This window comes from Cucurbita moschata, unplaced genomic scaffold (genome assembly GCF_002738365.1).
Source record: "Cucurbita moschata cultivar Rifu unplaced genomic scaffold, Cmos_1.0 Cmo_Scf00049, whole genome shotgun sequence".
In the NCBI taxonomy this organism is placed as follows: domain Eukaryota; kingdom Viridiplantae; phylum Streptophyta; class Magnoliopsida; order Cucurbitales; family Cucurbitaceae; genus Cucurbita; species Cucurbita moschata.
The window spans coordinates 1,308,474-1,331,689 of NW_019268565.1; the positions used below are offsets into that span (position 1 = coordinate 1,308,474).

At 35.3% G+C, this 23,216-nt stretch overlaps 1 protein-coding gene across 1 annotated transcript; it reads right to left on the reverse strand.

The window, feature by feature from the left end:
• Positions 1–18,188: 18,188 nt before the first annotated feature.
• On the reverse strand, positions 18,189–20,719 carry LOC111435534 (aspartic proteinase nepenthesin-1). Its single transcript, XM_023072935.1, has 3 exons — positions 20,017–20,719; positions 18,735–19,253; positions 18,189–18,572 (listed from the first exon to the last, which is right to left on the reverse strand). Exons 1-3 carry the CDS (start codon positions 20,635–20,637, stop codon positions 18,348–18,350), a joined length of 1,365 nt encoding a protein of 454 aa, XP_022928703.1. The 5' UTR covers positions 20,638–20,719; the 3' UTR covers positions 18,189–18,347.
• Between the last annotated feature and the right edge of the window lie 2,497 nt (positions 20,720–23,216).

Below are 23,216 nucleotides of genomic sequence, written 5' to 3' on the forward strand. Positions count from 1 at the left end.
TTAGATCATACTTTATCTTCCCAACGTCTCCTTATCAGTTTGGGAACACTTGTCTCAACATAATATTGACACTTCTCTTGGCTAATACGCTCCAGACTCTGGAGTCTCATGGCAAAGTCGATTAAGGACAACACTCTTCGTGTTCCATTTTTAGTTAATCACCATCATATTTAGATCCTTGCAATATTGATTTTTTCATTTTTTAAGATTGACACAGACAAGGCACTCAGACATAAAGATGCCTATCAATCAATAATTGTTTCAGTGATTTACACGTGGCATGAACGTCACTCAACATGAGGAAGCCCGCACTCAATTCAAAATTACTCGTGTAAGAGAGCAAGAAAAAGATGAACACCTAGAATAAAATGGTTGAGCACAGGGCTTATATCCACAATAGCAAAGACAATACAAGCTTGAAAATAAGTTCTCTTCAATAATACTTCCTTTTAAGTGTGTGTCTCTTAACAAAGTAGTTTGCTTGGGCCACTAAGGCCACTAAAGCTTCATATTTCATAGCTACATCAACCAAGAAAGCATTGGGATGGCCTTGATGTGAAGGCACTAGGATCTCTTGGCCTACTGGAGGAGAGTCCCTTGAGTTGGAAGGGACTCTTTAGGGTTATGGATGAGCTTGAAAAATTAGTGCCATTTTAGGTTTTGAAATTATTGGTGATAGAGAAATCATAGATGATTATTGAGTATTAACTCGAGTAACTTTGAGTAACTTTGAGTGGTAAGATGTTATTCAATCTTCTTTTGTGAAGTATGCTAAACATACACTAATTAATATAAATTCTTTAGAATCTTCAAACTCTAGAATACCCGTTGGATTGAGATTAACTAAACAAGTTTCGTTAAAGAGTAGAGGCTCCTCTCGAGGTAAAACTTCAACCGATTGTGATTCTCTACAAGAAAGAAAAAAAAACCTACAGTATCGAGTAAATATATTTAGATTATTTGTTAAAATCACTGGATCTAAACGGTGGTGAAAGTTCTATATTTATAATCATTTAGAGAATCAAATAGATTACAAAGAAAATGGATGGAGGAATATGACACAATATTTACCGGTGTGAATAGATCTAAAAATATTATTACTCAACAAAACAATACAGAGTTAAGAATGAGAAATAGAATTGGAATCGAAGGTTCAATCTTCATTGATATTCAGCGTTTAAATATAGGATACAAGCTACCATCTAATGCCTAAGTAAAATATAAACTAACCAAATCTTGATAATAAAATAAAATATACTACCAATCAAATCATAAAAAGAAAAAATATTAATAGATTACGAATATCTAAGATATATTCCATAATTAATATATTCTTCAAATATTAACGAATTATGAATATATAAGATATATTCCATAATTAATATATTCTCCAAATATTAACTGATTGCGAATATCTTGACTAATTATCTAAGATATATTGAAGAAAAATATTAACCAATTACGAATATCTAAGATATATTTCAAAACTAATATATTCTCCACCTATTATAGGAATATCTTAACCAATTATTTGAGATATATTCCATAACTAACATATTCTCAAAATATTAACTGATTACCAATAATATTGTCTAATTCAAACTAGCAATAAGTCCACTAAATTCTAACCGCATGGTGGGTACTTTTACTTTAGTCCTACAACCGTACCTGCAGCCTGGTTCGTTTTGCGCATTTGATAATGTGGCTTATATGTACAACAACGTCCACAAAGAACTGTACGGCTACCGCCCAACATGGCACAAAATCAACGGCGAATATTGCCCTGGCTGGCGCCGACCCACCACTTCTATGATGTTACTTCTTTTTTCCACTCTTCTTTCTTTCTCATTCCTTTTCTTTTTCTCAAAATATCCATCCCACGTTTAGAAGGTTGATCGTAAAATACGTAACAAAGGAAATTGAATCAGACCGATTTTCTAAAATTCTTTTCTAAATAATTTTGAATGTCTTTAAGGAAGGTGAGAAGCAGATGCATGTACTTGAGAAGAAATCGAAAAATTTCTCAAGAATCCTTCCAGATTCATTCGCTTTTTTCTTTGACAATTGATTAGAGTTTCATATGTGTTCGAATCTTATTGAAAGTTAGTAAAGATATTAAATTGTTGAACAAAAAAACAAGAGGTTTCTTTTGCCCCTTTCAAGCAATGGAAAAAATAGTTAATATATTGAAGATAATTATTTATATAAAAAATATCGTCCCAAATTATTATATTTCACCCAATTGTGATATGATTCAGAAGGATGAATTAGATATGCATAGTTCCAATAAGATTTCATTCTTTAACAAATTTTTTTTACTTATTTATTTCATTTATTCCATGACCAAAACAATATGGGATAACGGTACACCACGACTAACATGAGTCATTCTGCAATGACCCTAGTTTTCTAATAGCCTAAAGTCACTACCATATGCATGACGTAACTTTTTATGCGAAAACATTCATTTAAAACAATTTTATAAAACAATATCATGGACTTATACTCTATGCAAGTTCCATAGGTTTTAGTTGTGATGTCATCGTGTTGCTTTTACCTGAAATGACTTGAGTATTTTCAGAAATAATTAGTGAGTGACTTGAGTATTTTCAGAAATAATTAGTGAGTGACCCTGCTATTGCGGTTAAGAAATGCAAACACATTATTGGGGTTAGGGAATGCAAACACATTATTGGGATTAGGGAATGCAAACACATACAATCATGATCAGGGATCTATCATCCTAAATTGGATGGGTAAGTAATTCACTACACACGACTCACACATGCAAGCATGAACCTAACAAGCGGGCTTGCACACCCCCTAGGCCTGCATGGTCGGGCTAGTTGGCTGTAGCCAGACACCCAAAGGTACAACAAACCCTCGTATATCATGCAAAACATGATCATCATCATCATAGTGTACACGTTCGTACTCATCATAAAAGATGAAGTATCCCAATGTAAATGAGCATACAATATGCATGAGGTCCCTATACTTTTCATCTTAAATTATTCATGCGACACAACTTCACACATCCTTCACATATTACCCTAGGTAACGTGCATGCATAAGCCTTCATACATTCATCATTCGTATCATTACTTAGGGGTTGTGTATCAGAAAACAACATGCATATCATCGTCTTATATGGTATTATCATACTATGTCATGTCATCGTACATCTCATGTGATCACGTATCATAACATCATAGTACATCACATCATCATAACATAATGCATCAACATAACATATCATAATATCATAGCGTATCACATCATCATAATACATCATATTAACATGCATGACATATGCAGGGACCACTAAACACGTGTCATCATACATAAGACAATTCTTTTGATCGAGCCGATAGTAGGGTCATGTACCTGATTAGCTTACGTTGGTGTCATCAATTTATCCTCAAAGAAAGTTTCATTTTGTCTCTTGAAATTCAAGTCAACCTATGTGAGCCCATGACATCAATCTCAAGTTCAAGTTTGTGCAAAATTGTTTCGCTAAATTTTATCATGATAAATGTGCTGAACTTCAGGCAAACATTAAACACTTTGCATGATTAGATTCTTGGAGTGTTTATATATGTTTGTTATAATTTTATTTTCATATAACCATTTAAAATTTTAAAATTTTGTTCACAACTATTATTATTATTATTATTATTATTTTTTGTAATTCTTTTCTTTTGGCCAACTTTAATCCATTTTCTAAAGATGGCTACTTATTATCATGAGTTGACTTTATGAATAAGTAAATGGTTCTTGTTATTTAATTTCCAACTAAAATCCAAATAATTGCAAGGAAATTAAGATAAAAGAAAAGAAAAATCTAAGATATAACTTAGAGTATTTCCTAGAACATACTGATCATTTTTTTGTTTTGTTTGTTTTTTTTTATAGCACAATTCTTAGAGATTTGTAACGAAATTTATGAAATTACGAGGAAAAGTCAATTGAAAATTGACATACCAAAATGATCTCGAAAAGATAACATTACTTCTTGTAAGTTTGAATTTGTGCAACACCGAGGATGAATTGTGTACATTTTGTAGGAAGTTTATGGAAAAACGGTACTTTTTTTTTGTAAAAATAACTTTTATGTTAGATGGATAATCTAAGAGCAAATTCTGTTGTTTTTTTTTTTTCTTTAGAAATGAAATTTTTGTTGGATTGTGTATTGACCGAGGTTACTGGCCTTTTTTCCCCCCTTTTTTTCCTTTTTGCTTTTTCTTTTTATTATTATTATTATTATTATTTAATCTTTCCTCGTTGTTACATCTTCCATCCCCTATGTCGCAAGTCCCTTGCGACATGGTAACGTTACTTCACACTTCTAAGAGGGAGGATTATCCTCATAGACCAACATATGTTCTTTCAACATATTTTGTCCTCACTCACATGTATCTTAGGAAAATCTTCATAAGACCACCCAACATAGAATTGTTCTAAGGAAGACACGCACATGCATATTAGGAAAATTTTCATATTCAGGTAAAGGTTTTGGGATGTTAAGAACAAAAGAATCTTGAGAAGGGTTCCAAGACAACAAAGAAAATGGGAATTGAGATAGAGTTGCAGAAAAAATCATCTAGCAATGTTGTAGCAGATATTCAAGAAACTTTTAAGACTATTGCTGAGGAACCAGAGGTGAAAAAAGTAACACCTGAGCGGGTGTGAGAAGATCATCCAGAGCCATCAGAGTACCAAATAGGTATTCGCCTTCATTACAGTTGACTGATGAAGGGAAACTAGAGTCCTTTGATGAGACCCTACCATTAGAGGATACAATCAAATGGTAGCAAGCTAGGATGATGTGATGAGTTGGATGTCTAGGTTTTAGAATTGTGTTGCTCTTTCATCTACTTCGGTTGAGTACGTGACAATAGTTAAAGCTTAAAAGAATATGATTTGAATGATAGACTATGTAGAAGAATTAAGCAAGAAGCAGCGTGTAAAGATTCTTTACACAGATAGTGAGGGTGTCATAAAGTTGGTGAAGAACCCGGTCTATCATTCAAAGATAAAACACATCAAAAGACGATACTATTTCACTCACAAGTTAACGGAAGAAGGTGATATGTGTTTGGAGAAGATAGATGGTGCAAAGAATCCAACCGACATATTGACAAAATGTGTTGATGTTTGAAAATTGACATTGTACAAAGCCTTAATTGATCTTGTGCTGGGAAGAAATGGATAGTTGTTTAAGAATTTTTTTTTCATTGACCGAATCAGTCTCCAAGTAAGTGAATTATTAGGTCATGAAGCCTATGACATATTTATAGCTTACTCAATGGTGATGCATGGTAAAACTATATACGGTCAATGACATATATAGTAAATGTTTATATACAGTAAATGACTATATCTGATAAAACTACGGTAAATAATTATATACAATAGATGATTACTACATATAATTAATTGAACTATATATATACTCTTTAAAGAGTGCTTCAAAGATCCTTATCTATATTCTCTATTAGTGCACGTAGTTAAAAACATCAATATATATCTTAATTGGAAAACAAAAGGTCATTCCCTCCTACTTATGATTTATATAGGCCCCTTGAATCTTAATTGGAAAGCACAAGGTCAATCCGTCTTACTTATGATTATACATGCGTCAGGAAAGCACAAGGTCAATCCCTCTTACTTATGATTATACATGCGCCTTGACACGTGGTTGTACTATGATATGAGGCTTTAGAGGGCTATCCACCATCCTTAATAGTGATGAGTTATTTATGATTGACTCACATATATATTTTAGTTAGTAGGCATTCGATCGTCCCTCTCATGTTTATGATGTTATTATGATAGAACTTAACGGGATCAGTCACTAACTATAGCAATGAGTCATTTATAGCTAATACACACATTTAACTTAATTGGTCTAACAAGATTCCCGCTAGTTGCACAACAAGACCAGTTACTTTTATGTTTCAAGATAAGTATGGATGGATGTTAGGACTAAGTGTTAAGCAACGAGAGTCCACAATTTTATCATGTTAAGTATTATAGCCTTATAAATGGACTACTACCTAGATATTTTTATATTAACTCATGCTACTCATCTCGTTTTAAATGGTACTTGAGTCTATATGGCATGTGACGAGGGCATTTCAGGACAAGAAGACTATTAGAAGAATTTGACGTTAATTTTGTGCTAGGTTCAAGTAATTTATGATCAAATTTTTTTACTTCCCACCTTTTATCACTTGTCTTTCATATGAACAATTTGATTTTGAAAGCAGATCTTTCGTAAACTATATGTGTAGTTGTAAATGTTTTGAGTGGAATCTAAAACCTTTAACGGACAATATTTGAAATTGTTCATCAAAACTAAATATTCAAGGTTGGTTTTAACAATGTTTTGCCTTTAAGAGTTTTACCCTTTATTTCAATAGCGATTGCCACTCGATTATCTTTTAAAAAACGCGTTGTTACACCACCTAAAAAAGGAAAGGAAGTAGAAGAAACTAGAGGTTTATCTCAAATGTCTAATTCATTGTATCTTAAATCATTGATTTGACAAAATAGCTTTTTCTTACACTAAAACAATTCCTTTTGTTTTGATACAACAAAAATCAAATAGGAATTCATGGTCATCATCAAGCTCACACCACTAATAGTGCTTGCAAATCAATATGAGATAACTTAATCTTATCCTCTGAATTTGAAGCCCTACAAGCAATCATATGCATTTCTTTGTCGTAGAATTCACTAAATTTCAATCATTGTTCCTTTGAACAAAACATTATCACCCAATGGATGAAGATCAGTAGCTAATCTCTCATTGGTAGTTGAAATGACATAGCCCAATTGTAATTTGTTTGAAGAAAGAAAGTATCGTTGATCTTCATTAGAATGATTTCTTTCATTTTCTACTTCGTAGAATATTATTCAAACGAAACCATGTACTTCCATGGTCATTCTAGCATTTATCGTCATCTATGCAAGAGCACTTCACCTTTACCAGAAATATAAGGATAGTATGTTGCTTGAGTATTTTAAGAAATACTAAGTAATCTCACTATTGGGGTCATGTAATGCAAACATACACAGACATGATGTGACTTATTCTTTTAAAGTAACATAGCATGACTTTGAGCTATTTTTAGTTCGGGCAAGGTTGAATGTGTTGTACTTCCCCACGTACGACCCACGCACTTACACATGGACCCACCTGGTGGACTTGTACACATACTCCCTTGCCCTAGCTCGTCCGGCTGAACGCGCTGACTCGTCGCAAGACACCACGGAGGGAAAGACCCCCATAATATGGTGGCGAACATAGATATCGAAGTATGCATGAGTACTAACATTATATAACAGAGAAGTATCCCGATGCACATGACATATATAAATGCATGAAGTCCTCATGACTTAAAATAAGAATAATTTTTTTTCTTCATTTCATTCATGTCATAGTATAGATAAGAGTCGTGTATGCATAGTACTTATCATTGCTTTCATCATACATCATTACTAGTATAGTATAATCTATAACTTGGCTTCAAATGAAATGTACTCATCAATGAATGTATGTTTATAGCATACATCATCACTAGTTGTGTATGCATAGTGCATAGCATTGACATGGAAAGTCGTGTATAATCATGCATCATCAATAATCTATAACATGGCTCCATCATACTTCATCCCTAGTCGTGTATGCATAGTACTCATCATGAAAAGTATGTCTTGCATGATTTATTTATAATGGAAAGTATGGAGATCTCAGACATAATTGTATGTTCACATTCATCGAAATACTTTTCCTTTATGATGAGTACGGATATGTACACTATGAGATTGAAATGACCATCATGCTTGACATGATGCACGACGGTCGTTGTACCTTCGAGTGTCCAACGACATTCCAGATGAGCTAGCCCGACCAGCAGGTTCAGGGGGTGTGCGAGCCCGCCTAGTGGGCCCATGCTTGCACGTGTGGGTCATGTGTAGAGAGGTACTACACATTCAACTTGTCCAAACTGGAGGCCACCTAAGAGAATACAATTTTAAACTATAGGTTCCATTCATGTTGCATGTGTTTGCATTTTACCATCCCAATAGTGGGATCACTTGCTGAGTATTTCTTAAAATACTCAAACTTTGTGCTACTTTATATCAGGTAAATGAAAGACACTCATGCACGGTATGGCAGCGTCACATCAAATTTTATTTTGAGACTCTTATGCAAACGTACAAGTATGTAGTATCGTTTATGAAAATATTTTAAATGAATATTTCCACATAAAGAGACTACGTCATGCATATGATAGTAACTAATTAGACATTTACTATAGTTTATGGCACAAAACTAAAAGTTGGGACGCGTATTATACACTTCTTAAAAGCATAAATATCTAAAGATATAAGTATAAGAACCAAACAGATAACTTAACCCATATAACTTTTATAATTCAAAATTCACTTCTTTTGTCCCACATTTTTTTTTTCAGTAGGGATAGAATATGGTGGATACTTTTACTTTAGTCCTACAACCGTACCTGCAGGCTGCGTCGTTTTGCACATTTGATAATGTGGCTTATATCTACAACAACATGCCACAAAGATATGTACGGCCACCGCCCACCATGCCACTAAATCAAAGGGCCAATATGCCCCAGCCGGCGCCGACCCACTATTTCTGCCATCTTATCTCCTCTTTTTGCCTCCATTCCTTTTCTTTTTCAAAATATCCCTCCTACCCTTTGAAAGGTTATTCTAAAACCGAACAAAAAGAGATAGAATCAGACTAATTTCCTAAATTATTTTTTTAGATATTTCTAAATATTCTAGAATGTGAGTAGTATATTATTCAAAGAATTTCTTGGAAATCCTTCACGATTTATATATTCGAATTCTATTGAGATGTTCACTGGAGATAAAAATTTTGTTGAAAAAAGAACATATTTCTTTTATCCCATCTAAAAATAAAGAAAAAGTTAATATAGTTTAGAGGATTATATTGAAAATTAATCTTTATGTTTAGCTAGATTAAGTTATTTGTAGGCCCTAAACATGTTATATGAAATGTTATACGTGAGAGTTAGGCGTTGGAATGTAGTATCAAAGCGATTACTATATTGTTAGTGACTTCGGCCGAGACCAACCAAGTAAATGAGCTTACTGTTGAAGTTTTGTTATGCTTATGTTAAGTGATGTTTATGTAATATTTGTATCGATACGAGACGAATGCTACATATGCTTGTAAGCCCATTACTCTACCTTTATGAATGAATTGAAACGTCATGAATGAAAGGTTATATTTTACATTTAAAGTTTTGTAATAAAACATGACATGTTTGTCATGCATACCTATTGCACACATGTATGACGTCAGGAAAGAAAAGAAAAAGGAAATGCAATGTTTGTTATGTCATGAACGTAAATCACGTGACCTCATGCATGTATGTATGTCATATGCATAGAATACTTCCCCATCATTCCAAGGGGTACATCGTCATGTGCCGCTCATAGAAAACTACCTTTTCACGAGGGAGGGTTCCCTTTTGATCTTGAGTGAGAAGCTAAAATGAAGGGCTTCAACTTAGAGAAAGCTCCCCGGAAAGAGTTATCAGGTCCTCTTGTACTATCTTTGTAAGAACAACTTTCATAAGAAAGGAGGAGTGTTGTCTTCAATCGACTTTGCTATGATCCCACCAAAAAAGATAGAGAGTCGAGAGTCTAGGGATCATAGCAAAGGATTCCTTTTGTAGGGTCAAATGATGACCTCTAGCTTCTATAATCTTTGTTTTGTTAGCTTTTGGATCTAAACTTCTTTAAACATATAGAAGCATCTTTAGCTCAATGTTCAAACCACTAAAATTCATGAACATAAATAGTGCTACATTATTCATACACTGTTTTCTTCACTTGTTGCCATAAAGTTAATATACTTTTGGCCTTTTTTCTAGAATCACCCCAAATGAAGGGTGAGAAAAGGATTCTCTCGCCACAATCAACAATGAAAAAGGGACAACAAGAACAACAAAATTATTCTAAACCTCCAATTCATTAACCTTGTAAGCCAATTCATGGATCCATCTTCTTTGCCAATTTTAAAAGATATAAAGCAAGAAGAAACCCAAAACACATATTTTTGAATTAGGGTTCATAGCTTCTAACCCTAAAAACTTCAAACTTACGAAACTCTTCAACAAGACTGGAAAGACAAAGCAAGCGGAACGTAATAGTGATGTGGGTAATGACGATAGCGGTGGTTTTGTTTGTCGTTGTTTTGGTCGGATTCTTTCTCGATTTGCCACCGAAGTTGGAGAAAGTCATCGACCGAGCACGGAAGTCGAAGAGGGCCATTGGCATGGTAGCCATAAACTTCTTGAGCTTTGTCCAAGAGGTTCTTGAAAAGAGGGTGATGTAAGTAGGATATCGGAACCACGAATCGTTCTATTCTTCCATCTTCCTCTTGCAACCCTACTTCCACAGCTAACCATCCTTTCTTTACCTTCATTTTCTTCTTCTCAGGCATCTTTTGTTTTGTTTTGCTTTGTTTGTGCTTCCCATAGATTCATTGTTCTAAAGAACATATATATAAGAGAGTGGTGGGTGTAATGGAATTTCGTTTTCTTTAAGGCTGTCACATCGAATCATTTGTTGATTGCCTTTTGACTTGTCCATTTTCAGTTCTTTCATTTATTATTTTGTTGAACTCAAATCAGAGAAAGCGTGTGCTACTCCACTTCTCTCTTAACATTTATTCCAAAGATGAACAATGTGGCGTTTTTTTATTGGTTTACTTAATATTTTATGGAATAGATATGAAATCTATATGCTTTTGGACCCACAAACTAAATAAAATAATATATCATCAGTATCAAAATTTGAATAAAAGAAATACATGCTATGGTCAAATTAAAAATATTTTTATGTGGAACCTCTCGTAAAAAACAATTTTGTTACCTGCGTTTTATTTATAATGCTTCATGTTTAAGATTCGAAATCTGACTTCAGCACCTGTGATGGCCACGACATTCTCTTACATTCTAACTTTTCGATTCTAAAAGTGAAGACATCCCACAAACTTTCTCCATGTTTTATTCTCATGGTATAGTTCTTAGGAAAATTAACACGAGCCTACAACATAGAATTACTTCAAACAAAACATACTTAATTTTGGAGTTACTATAATTTGGTATAGGTAGTAACTTTCTTAATTATCCTATTCTCATAATCGCTCTTATTCGAATGTGGTCCCGACTAAGAAATTTGAGGGAGCGATTAAGTTAATGAGATAAAACGAGCACAGGCCACGAAATTAGGTTAATAACATGCTAATTTAGATTAATAAGTGATGCTTTAGTATGATGTGATACAAATATAAATAGGTAAGCTAACACGAAAGGAAAATAAGAGTGGGCAGATACCAAAAGGTTCGATACGATTGTAGGTAGGCATGTCGATTGCTCGGGTTATTTTGCTAGACCTAACTTTTATCCATGACCTACTCTCTCCATTACCACCCATTAATGTCAAATCCTCACTAATTGGTCTATTAATGTGTCGCAATGTTAACATCCTAAACTTTTTACAATTAAAATGAATACTTTTTGAAGTGAAGCTTGATGTGATATTAAGTAAATGAGGGTTACTGCATTTGAATGAGAATCACGTTGAAGATAAGATGGCTAAAAAAACTTAAAAGAATTTAAAGTTACTACCTATACCAACAATATACACATTCATTTTCAATGACTCAATAATAGGAACTCCAAAATTAACCGTGTTTTTCTTGGAGCCAAGAACCACGTGAGTGAGGACAAAACATACTAAAAGGTCCGTATGAGTTTGTGGGGATAATTTTCACTCTTAGAAACCAGAAGAGATAGAATCCTAGCAGTCTCTACCAAGTGTCGAATCCTAATCTAAATCATGGGCATGAAACGCTACACTGGAAAAACTAATTTTATATCCCAACTCGAAAGTTCTAAAATAATAAAGGATAGAAGAGATTTTGAGGGTTTTAACTACGTGTGAGAGAGAAAACTTGAACATTTGACGTTTTGAGTAGAAAGTATATATGGAATTATGCTTTTCAAAGTTTAAAATTGATTGAGACGAGAAGAAAAAGCAAAGCATAAGGGTTGGGTGGTGGAGGGAGGAAGTATTTGATATAAAGAATTGAAGGATTTAGGGTCCACAGATTCTACATCCCGTACTGTCTAAGTGATACTTATTGATTGATGATATCGATGAGGACACTCTCTTTCGCCATGAAATCAAAGTTAGTGGAGAAAAAAAGTTGGTCTGTGAATTGGACCCCAAGCTCCACTAAAACTAAACCCTTTCATCTTTGCCTACCCCTTCGATGCATTTTTTGATTCCCCTAATCTCTCCTTCTTCTCAAATTTGGCATTTGTAATCAAGTATATGCCTATTGTGCTTCTTATCCTCCATGCCCATCTTCTTCCGTATTCTTTTTAATCATTCTCTTTTGTTGGGATTAAGACCGAAACCCTAAAACTCGGTGCAAGGCTAGTATTGAATTTGAGAAAGCACAACAATTAAAATGTTTGAGGGCCATAAATCAATCTAAGGAGCGTGTCGGTTTATTTTGATGTGAGATCCCACATCGATTGGAGAGAGGAACAAAGCATTCCTTATAACGGTATAGAAACATCTCCCTTCCAAACACGTTTTAAAACACTTAGGCCGAAGACGATACGTAATAGGCCAAAGTGGACATATCTGCTAGTGGTGGGCTTGGGTTGTTACAAATGGTATCAGAGCCAGACACCGGGCAGTGTGCCAGCGAGGACACTAGGCTCCCAAGGGGTTGGATTCTAAGATCCCATATCAGTTGGAGAGAGGAATGAAACATACTTTATAAAGGTGTGGAAATCTCTCCCTAGTAGATGCATATTAAAAACCTTGAGGGAAAGTTCGAAAGGGAAAGCTCAAAGAGGACAATATATGCTAGCGGTAGGCTTGAGTTGTTAAAAACGGTATCAAAGCTAGACATTGTGTGGTGTACCAGCGAAGACGTTGGGCCCTCAAGGGAGGTGGATTGTGAGATCCCACATCGGTTGAAGAGGGGAACGAAGCATTCCTTATAAGGTTCTGGAAACCCCTCCCGAGCGGACGCATTTTAAAATCGTGAGGTTGATGGTGGTACGTAACGAGCCAAAGCGGACAATACCTGCTGGCGGTGGGCTTGGGCTGTTACAAATGGTATCAGAGCCAGACATGGGGCGGTGCGCCAGCGGGGACGTTGGGCCCTCAAAGGAGGTGGATTGTGAGATCTCACATCAATTGGAGAGAAAAACGAAGCATTTCTTAAAAGGGTGTTGAAACCTCTCCCTAGCATACTTGTTTTAAAACATGAGGCTGGCGGTAATATGTAATTAAAATCGTGATGTTGATGACAATATGTAACAAGTTAAAGCAAACAATATCTACTAGCGGTGGGCTTAGACTATTACATTACATATGCATGTCTATACCAATTTTAACTATGAGATCCCACGTCGGTTGAAGAGAAGAACGAAACATTATTTATAAGAGTGTGGAAACATCTCCCTAGCAAGACGTATTTTAGAAACCTTGAGGGGAATCCCGAAAGGAAAAGCTCAAATCTTGACACCAATTTTAACTATGAAATCCCACGTCGGTTGAAGAGAAGAACGAAACATTATTTATAAGAGTGTGGAAACATCTCCCTAGCAAGACGTATTTTAGAAACCTTGAGGGGAATCCCGAAAGGAAAAGCTCAAATCTTGACAATATTAGCTAACGGTAAGTTTGGGCCGTTACATTAACACATTAAACATTTAGTACATTTCCATCTTAGTTTAAATGTCTGCTACATGGTCACATTACCTACATTACTCGGGAGGTCACCCAATATAAAATTGCTCTAAGTAAAGCACGTTTAACCATGAAGTTCTTATGATTAAGCCATCAAAAAGGAAAGTGCATCTTGTTGGTATATACAGTAGCTTTCAATTCTTTTAAGTCTCTCTTAATCATTCTTTTCTCAAGATCGCGCTCATTCGAATGCGATTTTGATTCATTCATATACTTCTTCTCTACTCGTATGTCAAATTGTTTTTCTAAAAGATTGATTATATTGTTTAAATTTAATTTAGAATTTTGAATGAGTTTCAAAATTATTTTTCTAAAAAAATGCCTAAATAACAAGAAAATCAATGTGAAACTCGAACGGATCATAGTACTTTTGTGCTTAGTATTGGATTGTTGGCATTAAAAGAAAGGGGGAAATCTTTTTAATATCCAAAAAGCTTACGCATTTCTTCGTGGGCATTGTGGATTGGTTGTTTCTGTCGGAGATTCCCAATGGACACTGTTGTGTATTAGCTTTTGACCATTAATTAGAATGGCCATCAAGAATCGTATAGCACTCTATCTTTCATTCCACTAGTTGTCTAGCGTTTGTTTAGGCATGTCTTTTCAAAGTGTTTTTAGGCCTAAGGATTCGTTCAATGTTCCATTTAAAAGCATAAATTCCTCCCACAAAAAGTAACGGGGAGACGTGTAAAGGTTTCCTCGGGCCAGACGGAGTTTGGTCCTCGAGTGCAAAGGTAGAAGGGAGCTTGACTGCAAGACTCACCCATCGAACAGGGACGAAAGTTGACCTTACTGATTCGATGGTGCCGAATGGAAAAGTGTTTTGAAGTGGGTCAATAGCATATGTTAAAACTTTACTCCAACCATACTAATTTTATGGTTGAAAAAAAAAATGTGTTTTTCGTCTATAAACTCCAAGTAATGTTTGAATCCGGTTGAATCTTTCTTTGTTTTAGGGTCATTTTTCTAAATTTGTAAAGTAAAACATATCGTTCCTTATGATTCATTTGAAGAGTCGATATTCTATGTGGATATGAATTGTAACGAGCCTATTTTTTTTTACTGAAATAGAGCTGCTACAATACGTACGACGTGATATATTTATGTAAAGATATTCATTTAAAATAATTCATAATAAGATGCCAAGACTCTCTAAATCCAATGTTCATCGATCATGGTTCATTAAACCACCTGTAAACTTCATATTCAACTCAATAGCTACAACAATTAAACCACGCATCCCATCAAGTATCCATGATACCCAAAGATTACTTCTTGATTTAACCCAAGTATACCCACCAACTGTGTGCAACCCAATCCAAAACTCAAAGCCCAACCCTAATCTCAATTCAAGCAACAACACAATTCCAAGCCCTAGCTCAAAAGCCTATAGCCAAGTCTCAATTCGTCCAATGCGTGCAGCTTGGTCTATACGACTCGGTCTCTCAATGCGTGCAGCTTGGTCTATACGACTCGGTCTCTACTCGGTCATCGACTCAATCAGTGGCTTGACTCCAATCAATGGTGAATGAGTGTTGGATATGACCTATGATAGAAATATACCGAAACAAATAAATGATACAGAAACAACAACAAAGAGAATGGTAAGGGGTTGATCATAGGTTTATAAGTAAGGAACACATCTTCATTGATACGAGCCCTTTTGAAAAAACAAAAAACAAAGTCACTAGAGTTTATGCTTAAAATGGACAAATATCATGTCATTATAGGGAGTCGTAGTTTCTAACAATGAGCAACTCAACCAACGAGTAAAGATTTTAGACAACTTAACATGTTTGACTAAATTTTTAGTTCTGTAAACATGCATATAGTAACGAGCTCGAGTTAGTCAAGAATGTCAGAAAGTCGGGTCAATACCATTATATTTAAGAATTAAAAAAATATAAATTTAAAAGTAACAAAATCAATTTGTGGTATGAAATAAAATATTCAAATATAATTCAAAAACCAAATCTTCCATCCAAATAATTTGGTGAACCAAACTTGATGAACCCTATATGGTACGCTTGCTAATATTATAATCAAGTCAATTTGTAGATGGCTAACCTAATTTGACTTCGAGAATTGTGTAGCCCTTCAAATTTGGTATTCAAAACCATTTGTTCACCGAATGAGACGTATTTTAGACTCGCTTCAGTGTTTTTCTCCAACTCAAACAACTTTTATTAAATAGTGAATTCGACTCCATCGAAAAACATTTGAATTGTGTTTGTTTAGGTTGTTCGATTTTTAATTAAAAGTAAAATGTTAATACGGTAAAACATCTATTTATTTATTTTCAAATATTGAATTAGGAATTATAACTCAATTTTAATATATTTTAGAAAAAAAAATCATAAAATAATTGAAAAATCATATAGTATTATATTTTTAAATTTTAATTTAAAAAATTAATGAGGTATAAATAAGAGAAAAATTAGGGCGTCACACAGTAATGGATTGGGTTGAGTTGGGGTATGGTTTAGAACCGACCCAATTATTAGATTGTAAATTATTTCTACTCAAAAATCTTTTATTAAATACAAATTCAACCACGATCATTTATTTAATTTTTTTTTGTTTTCAACAAAAAATAAAATGTTAATATATAAAACCTATATTTATTTATTTTTAATTATGATTTACCGCTCAAGTTCAATATATTTTTTGAAAATTTTTATTTCAAACATCTAAAAATTATTTTTAAGAATAGTCCGAGAATAAATAATCAAATAAAAATAAAAATATCTCTATATAATTTATTATAACCAAACATATATACTTTTTAAAAATTAATAATAAATTTGGATAGTTCGATTTAACAAAAACTAATTTTTTGAAAAATTTACGAACTAACTTAACTTATACGGCTTTTATTTATTCGAACCTAATTTAACCTAGACAGTATAATTTGGATTGGATTGATCGATTTTTTTTTTAAATAGATAAAGATTCCGAATCCTATATTTTAGCATATTTTTTCTCAACTACAAAGGAGGGAAAGAGATAGTTAAAGAAGTTGAGCAACCATGAACCAAGCACATTTAATAGGTGCGTTTGGGTTGACTAATTTTGAAAAAAAAATGTTAGTTCAACAAGATTTATTACCAAAATATCCTTACGCTACCCGACCCAAATCTCTCTACCTTCACTATTATGATGTGTAAAATGTCGAAATTCGGAGAAGTAACCCTCTCGCTTGAAATTTGTCTCTTTAATTGTGTAACACCAACCCCCACCACTAGTGATCACCGCTCACCATCCTCAAACGCCTATGCCTGTCGACCATCGACCATCAATCATTGATCATCCACCGCTGTTAATGGGTAATGCCCCCTAGTAACTAATGCACCACCACCCACCTTTACTGACCAGCGACTAAAATCGTTGGCTACGACCAAGATCGATGATTAAGATTGGTGATAGATGACCAATAATCACTTCACAATGGATCGTCAAAGTGGTTGTTGGTCATCAGTCCCCAGTCTTGATCGCTAGCTATTAGTTGTCGGTCTCGATTGCTGGCCATCGATCGTTAATGATAGAAACTTCCAACGATGATCAAGGATTGAGATTAATGATTGGAAACTAAAGATTCACGGTTTAACACCAAAAATCAACGATTGAGACCAGGGACTAATGACCAACGACCATTTCAATGACTTGTCATACCTAACTAGGGCTAGAGACCAACAACATAGACAAAGGAACAACAATCAACGACCACCACCCATCAACGATTACCATAGACCACCATCCACCATTGAAAAATCGAACCAGATATTGGTGACCATCGACCACTTTGTCAATGGTTGGTGGTCGATAATCATCGATCTTGATCTCAATTAATTTGTCCCTAGTATCTCTTGTTGGCTATCAGTTATCTACAACTAGGATTGGAGACTATGACAAGAGATCGAGTCTAGAACTAACAATTGGGGATCAGGGATGTCGATAATTAGGATAGGAAATAGATGACTAGAAACTACCGAAGCAACTAGCAACGGATGACCAATGACTAAGATAAGAGATCTAGGACTAGCGATTAGTAACAACCACCATCGATGACTACAACTGACCACCACCCATCATTAACAATCGGGACTAGGGACCAATGACCATCAACTACTTCAACAATAGTCACTAGTCACTAGGCTAGTCTTCCATCACCAATCATTGGTTCCTAGTCCCGATCACCAAAGCGGTCTCTCATCACCTGTTATCGAAGTTCCTTAACTAAATCAAAAAAAAAAAAAAAAAAAAAAAATCTACGAACACATGTAGGATTAGAAACTCAATTAAAAATAAAATTATTTTTTGAATTGTGCTACAAACTCAAAACTCAAAAACATCTTCAATTCAATAGCATTAACGTGCATATAACTTGTTCGATACAAGTTCTAAAATCCCTTAATAATAAATTGAATTAATAATATAAACAATCTTAAATCTATCATTTCACTCCATTTTGATTCAACAAATTCCCTTCAACTTTTTCATATTTCACTACACTGAGTAGGCAAAAACGACACAGTTTCTTCTTGAAGATCATGAACAACCATGATGTTTTGTTGTTGAAGATTCCCAAAGATGGACATTCCGCTCGAACTCCCAATGGCCAAACATATCAACTCCGCCTTCGAGTCGCCGATCATGTAATTCTCCCCCGGAAGCTCCAAATCGGCACCTTTGAAATGGAACGTCAACTTCGGAACCTCCACCTTTGTTAACAACATAAACAAAAACATCAATACATTAATCTATGTTAGGAATCACGACTCGTATCAATGAAGATGTAATCCTTACTTATAAACTCATGATCATTTCTAAATTAGCCAATGTGGGACTCCTTTTCATCAATTTAGGCTATTAGGTAAACGTACCTGAGTTGTCTCGGGTGGCAAATTAAAGCAAAGGTCGAGGCCACTGGTACCCGAGTCGTCAACGGGAAGTTTCATCTGAGAAACGAACTCTTTTTTGAGTAAAGTGAAAGCATTTTTCTCAATGTATGTGATTGTTGTGCCTGAATCTATGATAACGCCACCACTCCCATCATCATGGAGCTCAAAAGTGGCCTTTGGTATTGGTAATTGAGTGCCACCAACCGAGATTCCTTGTAGAGAAAGATAGTAAAAAGATGGCTGAGATGGGTTTCTTATCAATGGGGTGGTTTTGATTTCACCTTCGGATGCTTTAGGTTTCACATTTGCTAGAGATCCCATCAAAAGTGAGCTAGGTTTCGTGTCATCAATGGCGGTTAAACAATACGAAAACTTCTGTTCTTTTAGTTGAGAAACTAGCGATAAGGGTCCTCGGCCGAGACCCACTAGCCCCTCGCCTTGGCTGAACCCGTCTCCTTCGTTGTCGTCTCCACATCCAAATCCAAGTCCAGGGATCGATACCTGAATTAAGAACATGTATATATGATCGAATAGAGTTTAGATACCCCTTTAAACTTTTTTAGTTTAGTGGTGATTTAACATGCCATTGAAACAAAGGGGAGATATTAGGAGTGTAAATCGAACCCAAAAGACTCGACCAACCCAACCCAAATCATAAGGGTTGGGTTAGGTTAATTTTCTTGAACCGAGCTAGTTTGGATCAAGTTTCGGGTTTATTGGCTAAAGGTTCGGTCAATCCAAACCAAATTAGTCCAATATTAAAATAATAATAATAATAAATAAGTATATATATCGCACACATTAGACAAAAGTTAGGTCTCGCTTCTTGTAGATGTAGACACAGCTCCTCGTTGTTGGCCACACTCCTTATCCTCACCATCGTCGTCAAATGCAAACAAGACATCTCTCACAGATGCAGCTCCTCACCAACCACCGGAAAACCCAACCTAACCTAACTTAAAAATATAGGGTTGGGTTAGGATGTGAAACAATTTCGACTTATTTGGGTTACCAACCCAACCAACTCGAAACTTTGGGTTGATCCAAAAAATTTCATCAATCTGACCCATCTCGATCCTTATAACCCTATGTTTATACTAGAACGAAAAAATCTGACCCATCTCGATCCTTATAACCCCTATGTTTATACTGGAACGAAAAAAAATCCTAAAAAACTTAGGAATTTTTATTAAAAACAACTATGTTAAGTAAACCATAACTTATCAAACTTTATAATGTTTTTGGTTTGATGGTGGTTAATAACCTGGTCTTGGCTTGAATCTCCAAAAGTGAAGGTCTCAGCAGCCAAAACGCCATGGGTAGAGGAATAATCACCATACGTGTAGAAATACTCGCACTCATCGCTACTACATGTCGATGTCGGGAGAGCATCACAGAGCTCGCTCGAGCAAGAAATCTTAGAGAAAGAAGAAGATTCTTTCGGATCAAAAATAGGCGTAGCTTGATCAAAACACTGTTGACAAGGCTTACACTGTGTCCAAATCAGGTCACTCCCCGTGTCCATGATCGCCGAGAAGCTTCTCGGCGGAGATCCGATAGCCAACTTCATAAGAAACTCACCATTACCCGCCACCACCGGCGCCTGCACTCGACCACCAACACCAACGTTGGCAGCCAACACCATGGCGTTTAGTCTATGCAATCTAGTCTTCCCACGCGCCACTCCTCGTTGCAACCGCTCGAATCTCGTCAAATTCTTGACATGATCCACATGGTTAAGACTCACTCGAAAGCCATCACTAGGCAACTTAGGTTGCCATAGAGCTCGCCTCGAGAGAGACGAACTTGAGGCCGAAGTATGAATGAATAACATGGTAATCGATAGAACAACCGAGATGATCAGATATCGTAACGAGTCCGCCATGAGTTCTTGAATCCTTGAGCAATGAAGAGAATTGGGAAGAGATTAGGGAGATGAAATAGAAAAAAGAAGGAATTTAGAGTAAGATGGGAGCTAAGTTGGGAAGTGTTTTGATTGGTTGGTTGGTGAGAAAAGGAAGGGAATTATTATTGTTTGATAGGAAACATTACAACTAAATTTGGTAAAAAGAAGTGGAAGTCTCTCACACGCTTTGATTTGTTATTGAAAATTGTGCACTTATTTCAACATACTTCTTGGGCATCTTTGTTTTTTCATTACTTTTAACGCCATAATTCTTGGTTTAAATTTACAAATCTATAAATATATTTTATTTTTTTAGTTCGTTTCAAAAGGGATATTGATTACGGAAACACCCTTTATAACGGTGTGGAAACCTTTTCCTAGAATACGCATTTTAAAGCATTGAGAGGAAGCCCGAAAGGGAAAGCTCAAAGAGGACAATATCAGCTAATGGTGAGCCTAGGCCGTTACAAATGGTATCAGAGCCAGACACCAGACCATGTGTCAACAAGGAGATTGTTCCCGAAGGGGGGTAGACATGAGGCGATGTGTCAGTAAGGATGCTAGGCACTGAAGGAGGGTGGATTGTGATATCCCACGTTAATTGGAGATGAGAACGAAACACCCTTTATAAGGGTATGGAAACTTTTCCTAGAAGACGCATTTTAAAGCCTTGAGGGAAAGCCCAAAAAGAACAATATCTGCTAACGATAGGTCTGGGCCGTTATAAATGGTATCAGAGTCAGACACCGGACTATATGTCATCAAGGAGGTTGTTCCCCGAAGGAGGTAGACACAAGGCGATGTGCCAGTAAGGACGCTGGGCCCTGAAGGGGGTGGATTGTGATATCCCACATTGGTTGGGAAGGAGAACGAATCATCCTTTATAAGGGAGTGGAAACTTTTCCTTAGAAGACACGTCTTAAAGCCCTGAGGGAAAGTTCAAAAGGAAAAGTTCAAAGAGGACAATCTCTGCTAACGGTGGGTCTAGGCCATTATACGGATCAACTAGAATTAAGTGTGTTCAAAAAACTCGATAACCTGAAAAACTCGATCAACTCAAACCCTAATCCAACTCCTAATCATGAATTAGCTAGAGTTAGGCGTGTTCAAAAAACTCGATAACCCGAAAAGCTCTATCAACCCAAATCCTAAATCCAACCCGTACAACTTGGGTTGGGTCATGAACTTACTTGAGTTGGGTTGGATTCAAATGAATGAAAACTTTATGAGTTGAGTTGGTTTATGAGTTTCTCTAAACTTAGACTAGGTTAAACGAAACCAATGTGAATTTATTATTAATTTTAAAAAATACATTTTTACTACCGATACGATTATATATATATATGCATACTTATTTAATTTCGTAATTATTTTTATTATTTGGCAGGTAATATTTGAACGTATGTATATTGAATTGTAAATCTTAATTAAATATTTAAAAATAAATAAATTACGAACTTAACATTTTAATTTTATTAAAAACAAAAATTTGAATAAACCATCCGAACCAACCAACCCAAAAAATTTGTAGTTGAGTTGGGTTCATTATTTAATAACAATTGGGTCGGATCTAAACAATATCTCAAATGAACTTAACCTAACTACGAGCACCCCTGCCCCTAACTAGAATCATATTACCCTTCCCTTCTTTGAAGTTGTCATTTTTTAACGACTCCCTCGGTTTTCATTCTGGTCATGGCACAAATAAAGAACGGTATGATTCCTCTTAAGACACCTTCGCCGACCTTCTCTGTGGGGCCGTTAATAGAATATGCAAAAACCCTATACTCGAGCGTTATTAGGGGTATATTTGTAAAAAGATGAATTTCAAATATACTAAACCTTATTTAAGGCTGGTTTAGAGTAAAAGAAATGGTAAGAAAATACCAACCGTTTTGGTAAAACAATCATCAATTTATCCAAAATTATTTTTTAATTTAAATAACTCATTCATTCATTAAATAATTATCTTACAATAATATCAATATAAAATAATTGCAATTACTTATAACACCTTAACCTAACAAATTGAAATTTTACGCTAATTTACTTCATATCGTGGTTGATTTTTTAAAAAACACGACGGTGGAGAACATAATCTCTATCCCCGTCTCCGACCCTGTTTAGTCCCCGCTTTCCGTTCAAACGGAGATTTGTCACACTATCTAGGGTGAGCCTCCATAAGGTCTCTACCTCGAAAGTTAAATGGGCAACTCCACCTTCGATATTAGTATACAAATTTACATTTGAAAATATTTTCATTAGGTAATTCATCATCAAACTCATATCAAACCATATATTCTCATAATAGCAAACCTTCAATTTATAGAGTTCAAAAAGACAAATTCCGAATAGCACAAATCAGATGAAAAATGAACTTTTCAAAGTTTTTAAAACGCATCTACTAGGGAGAGGTTTCTACACCCTCATAAAGAATGCTTCGTGGGATCTCACAATCCACTACCTTTAGGGTCCAGCTAGGTCTAGCGTTGTAGCTGACACTCATTCCCTTCTCCAATCGATGTGGGACTTTCAATCCACCCCCTTCGAGGCTCAAC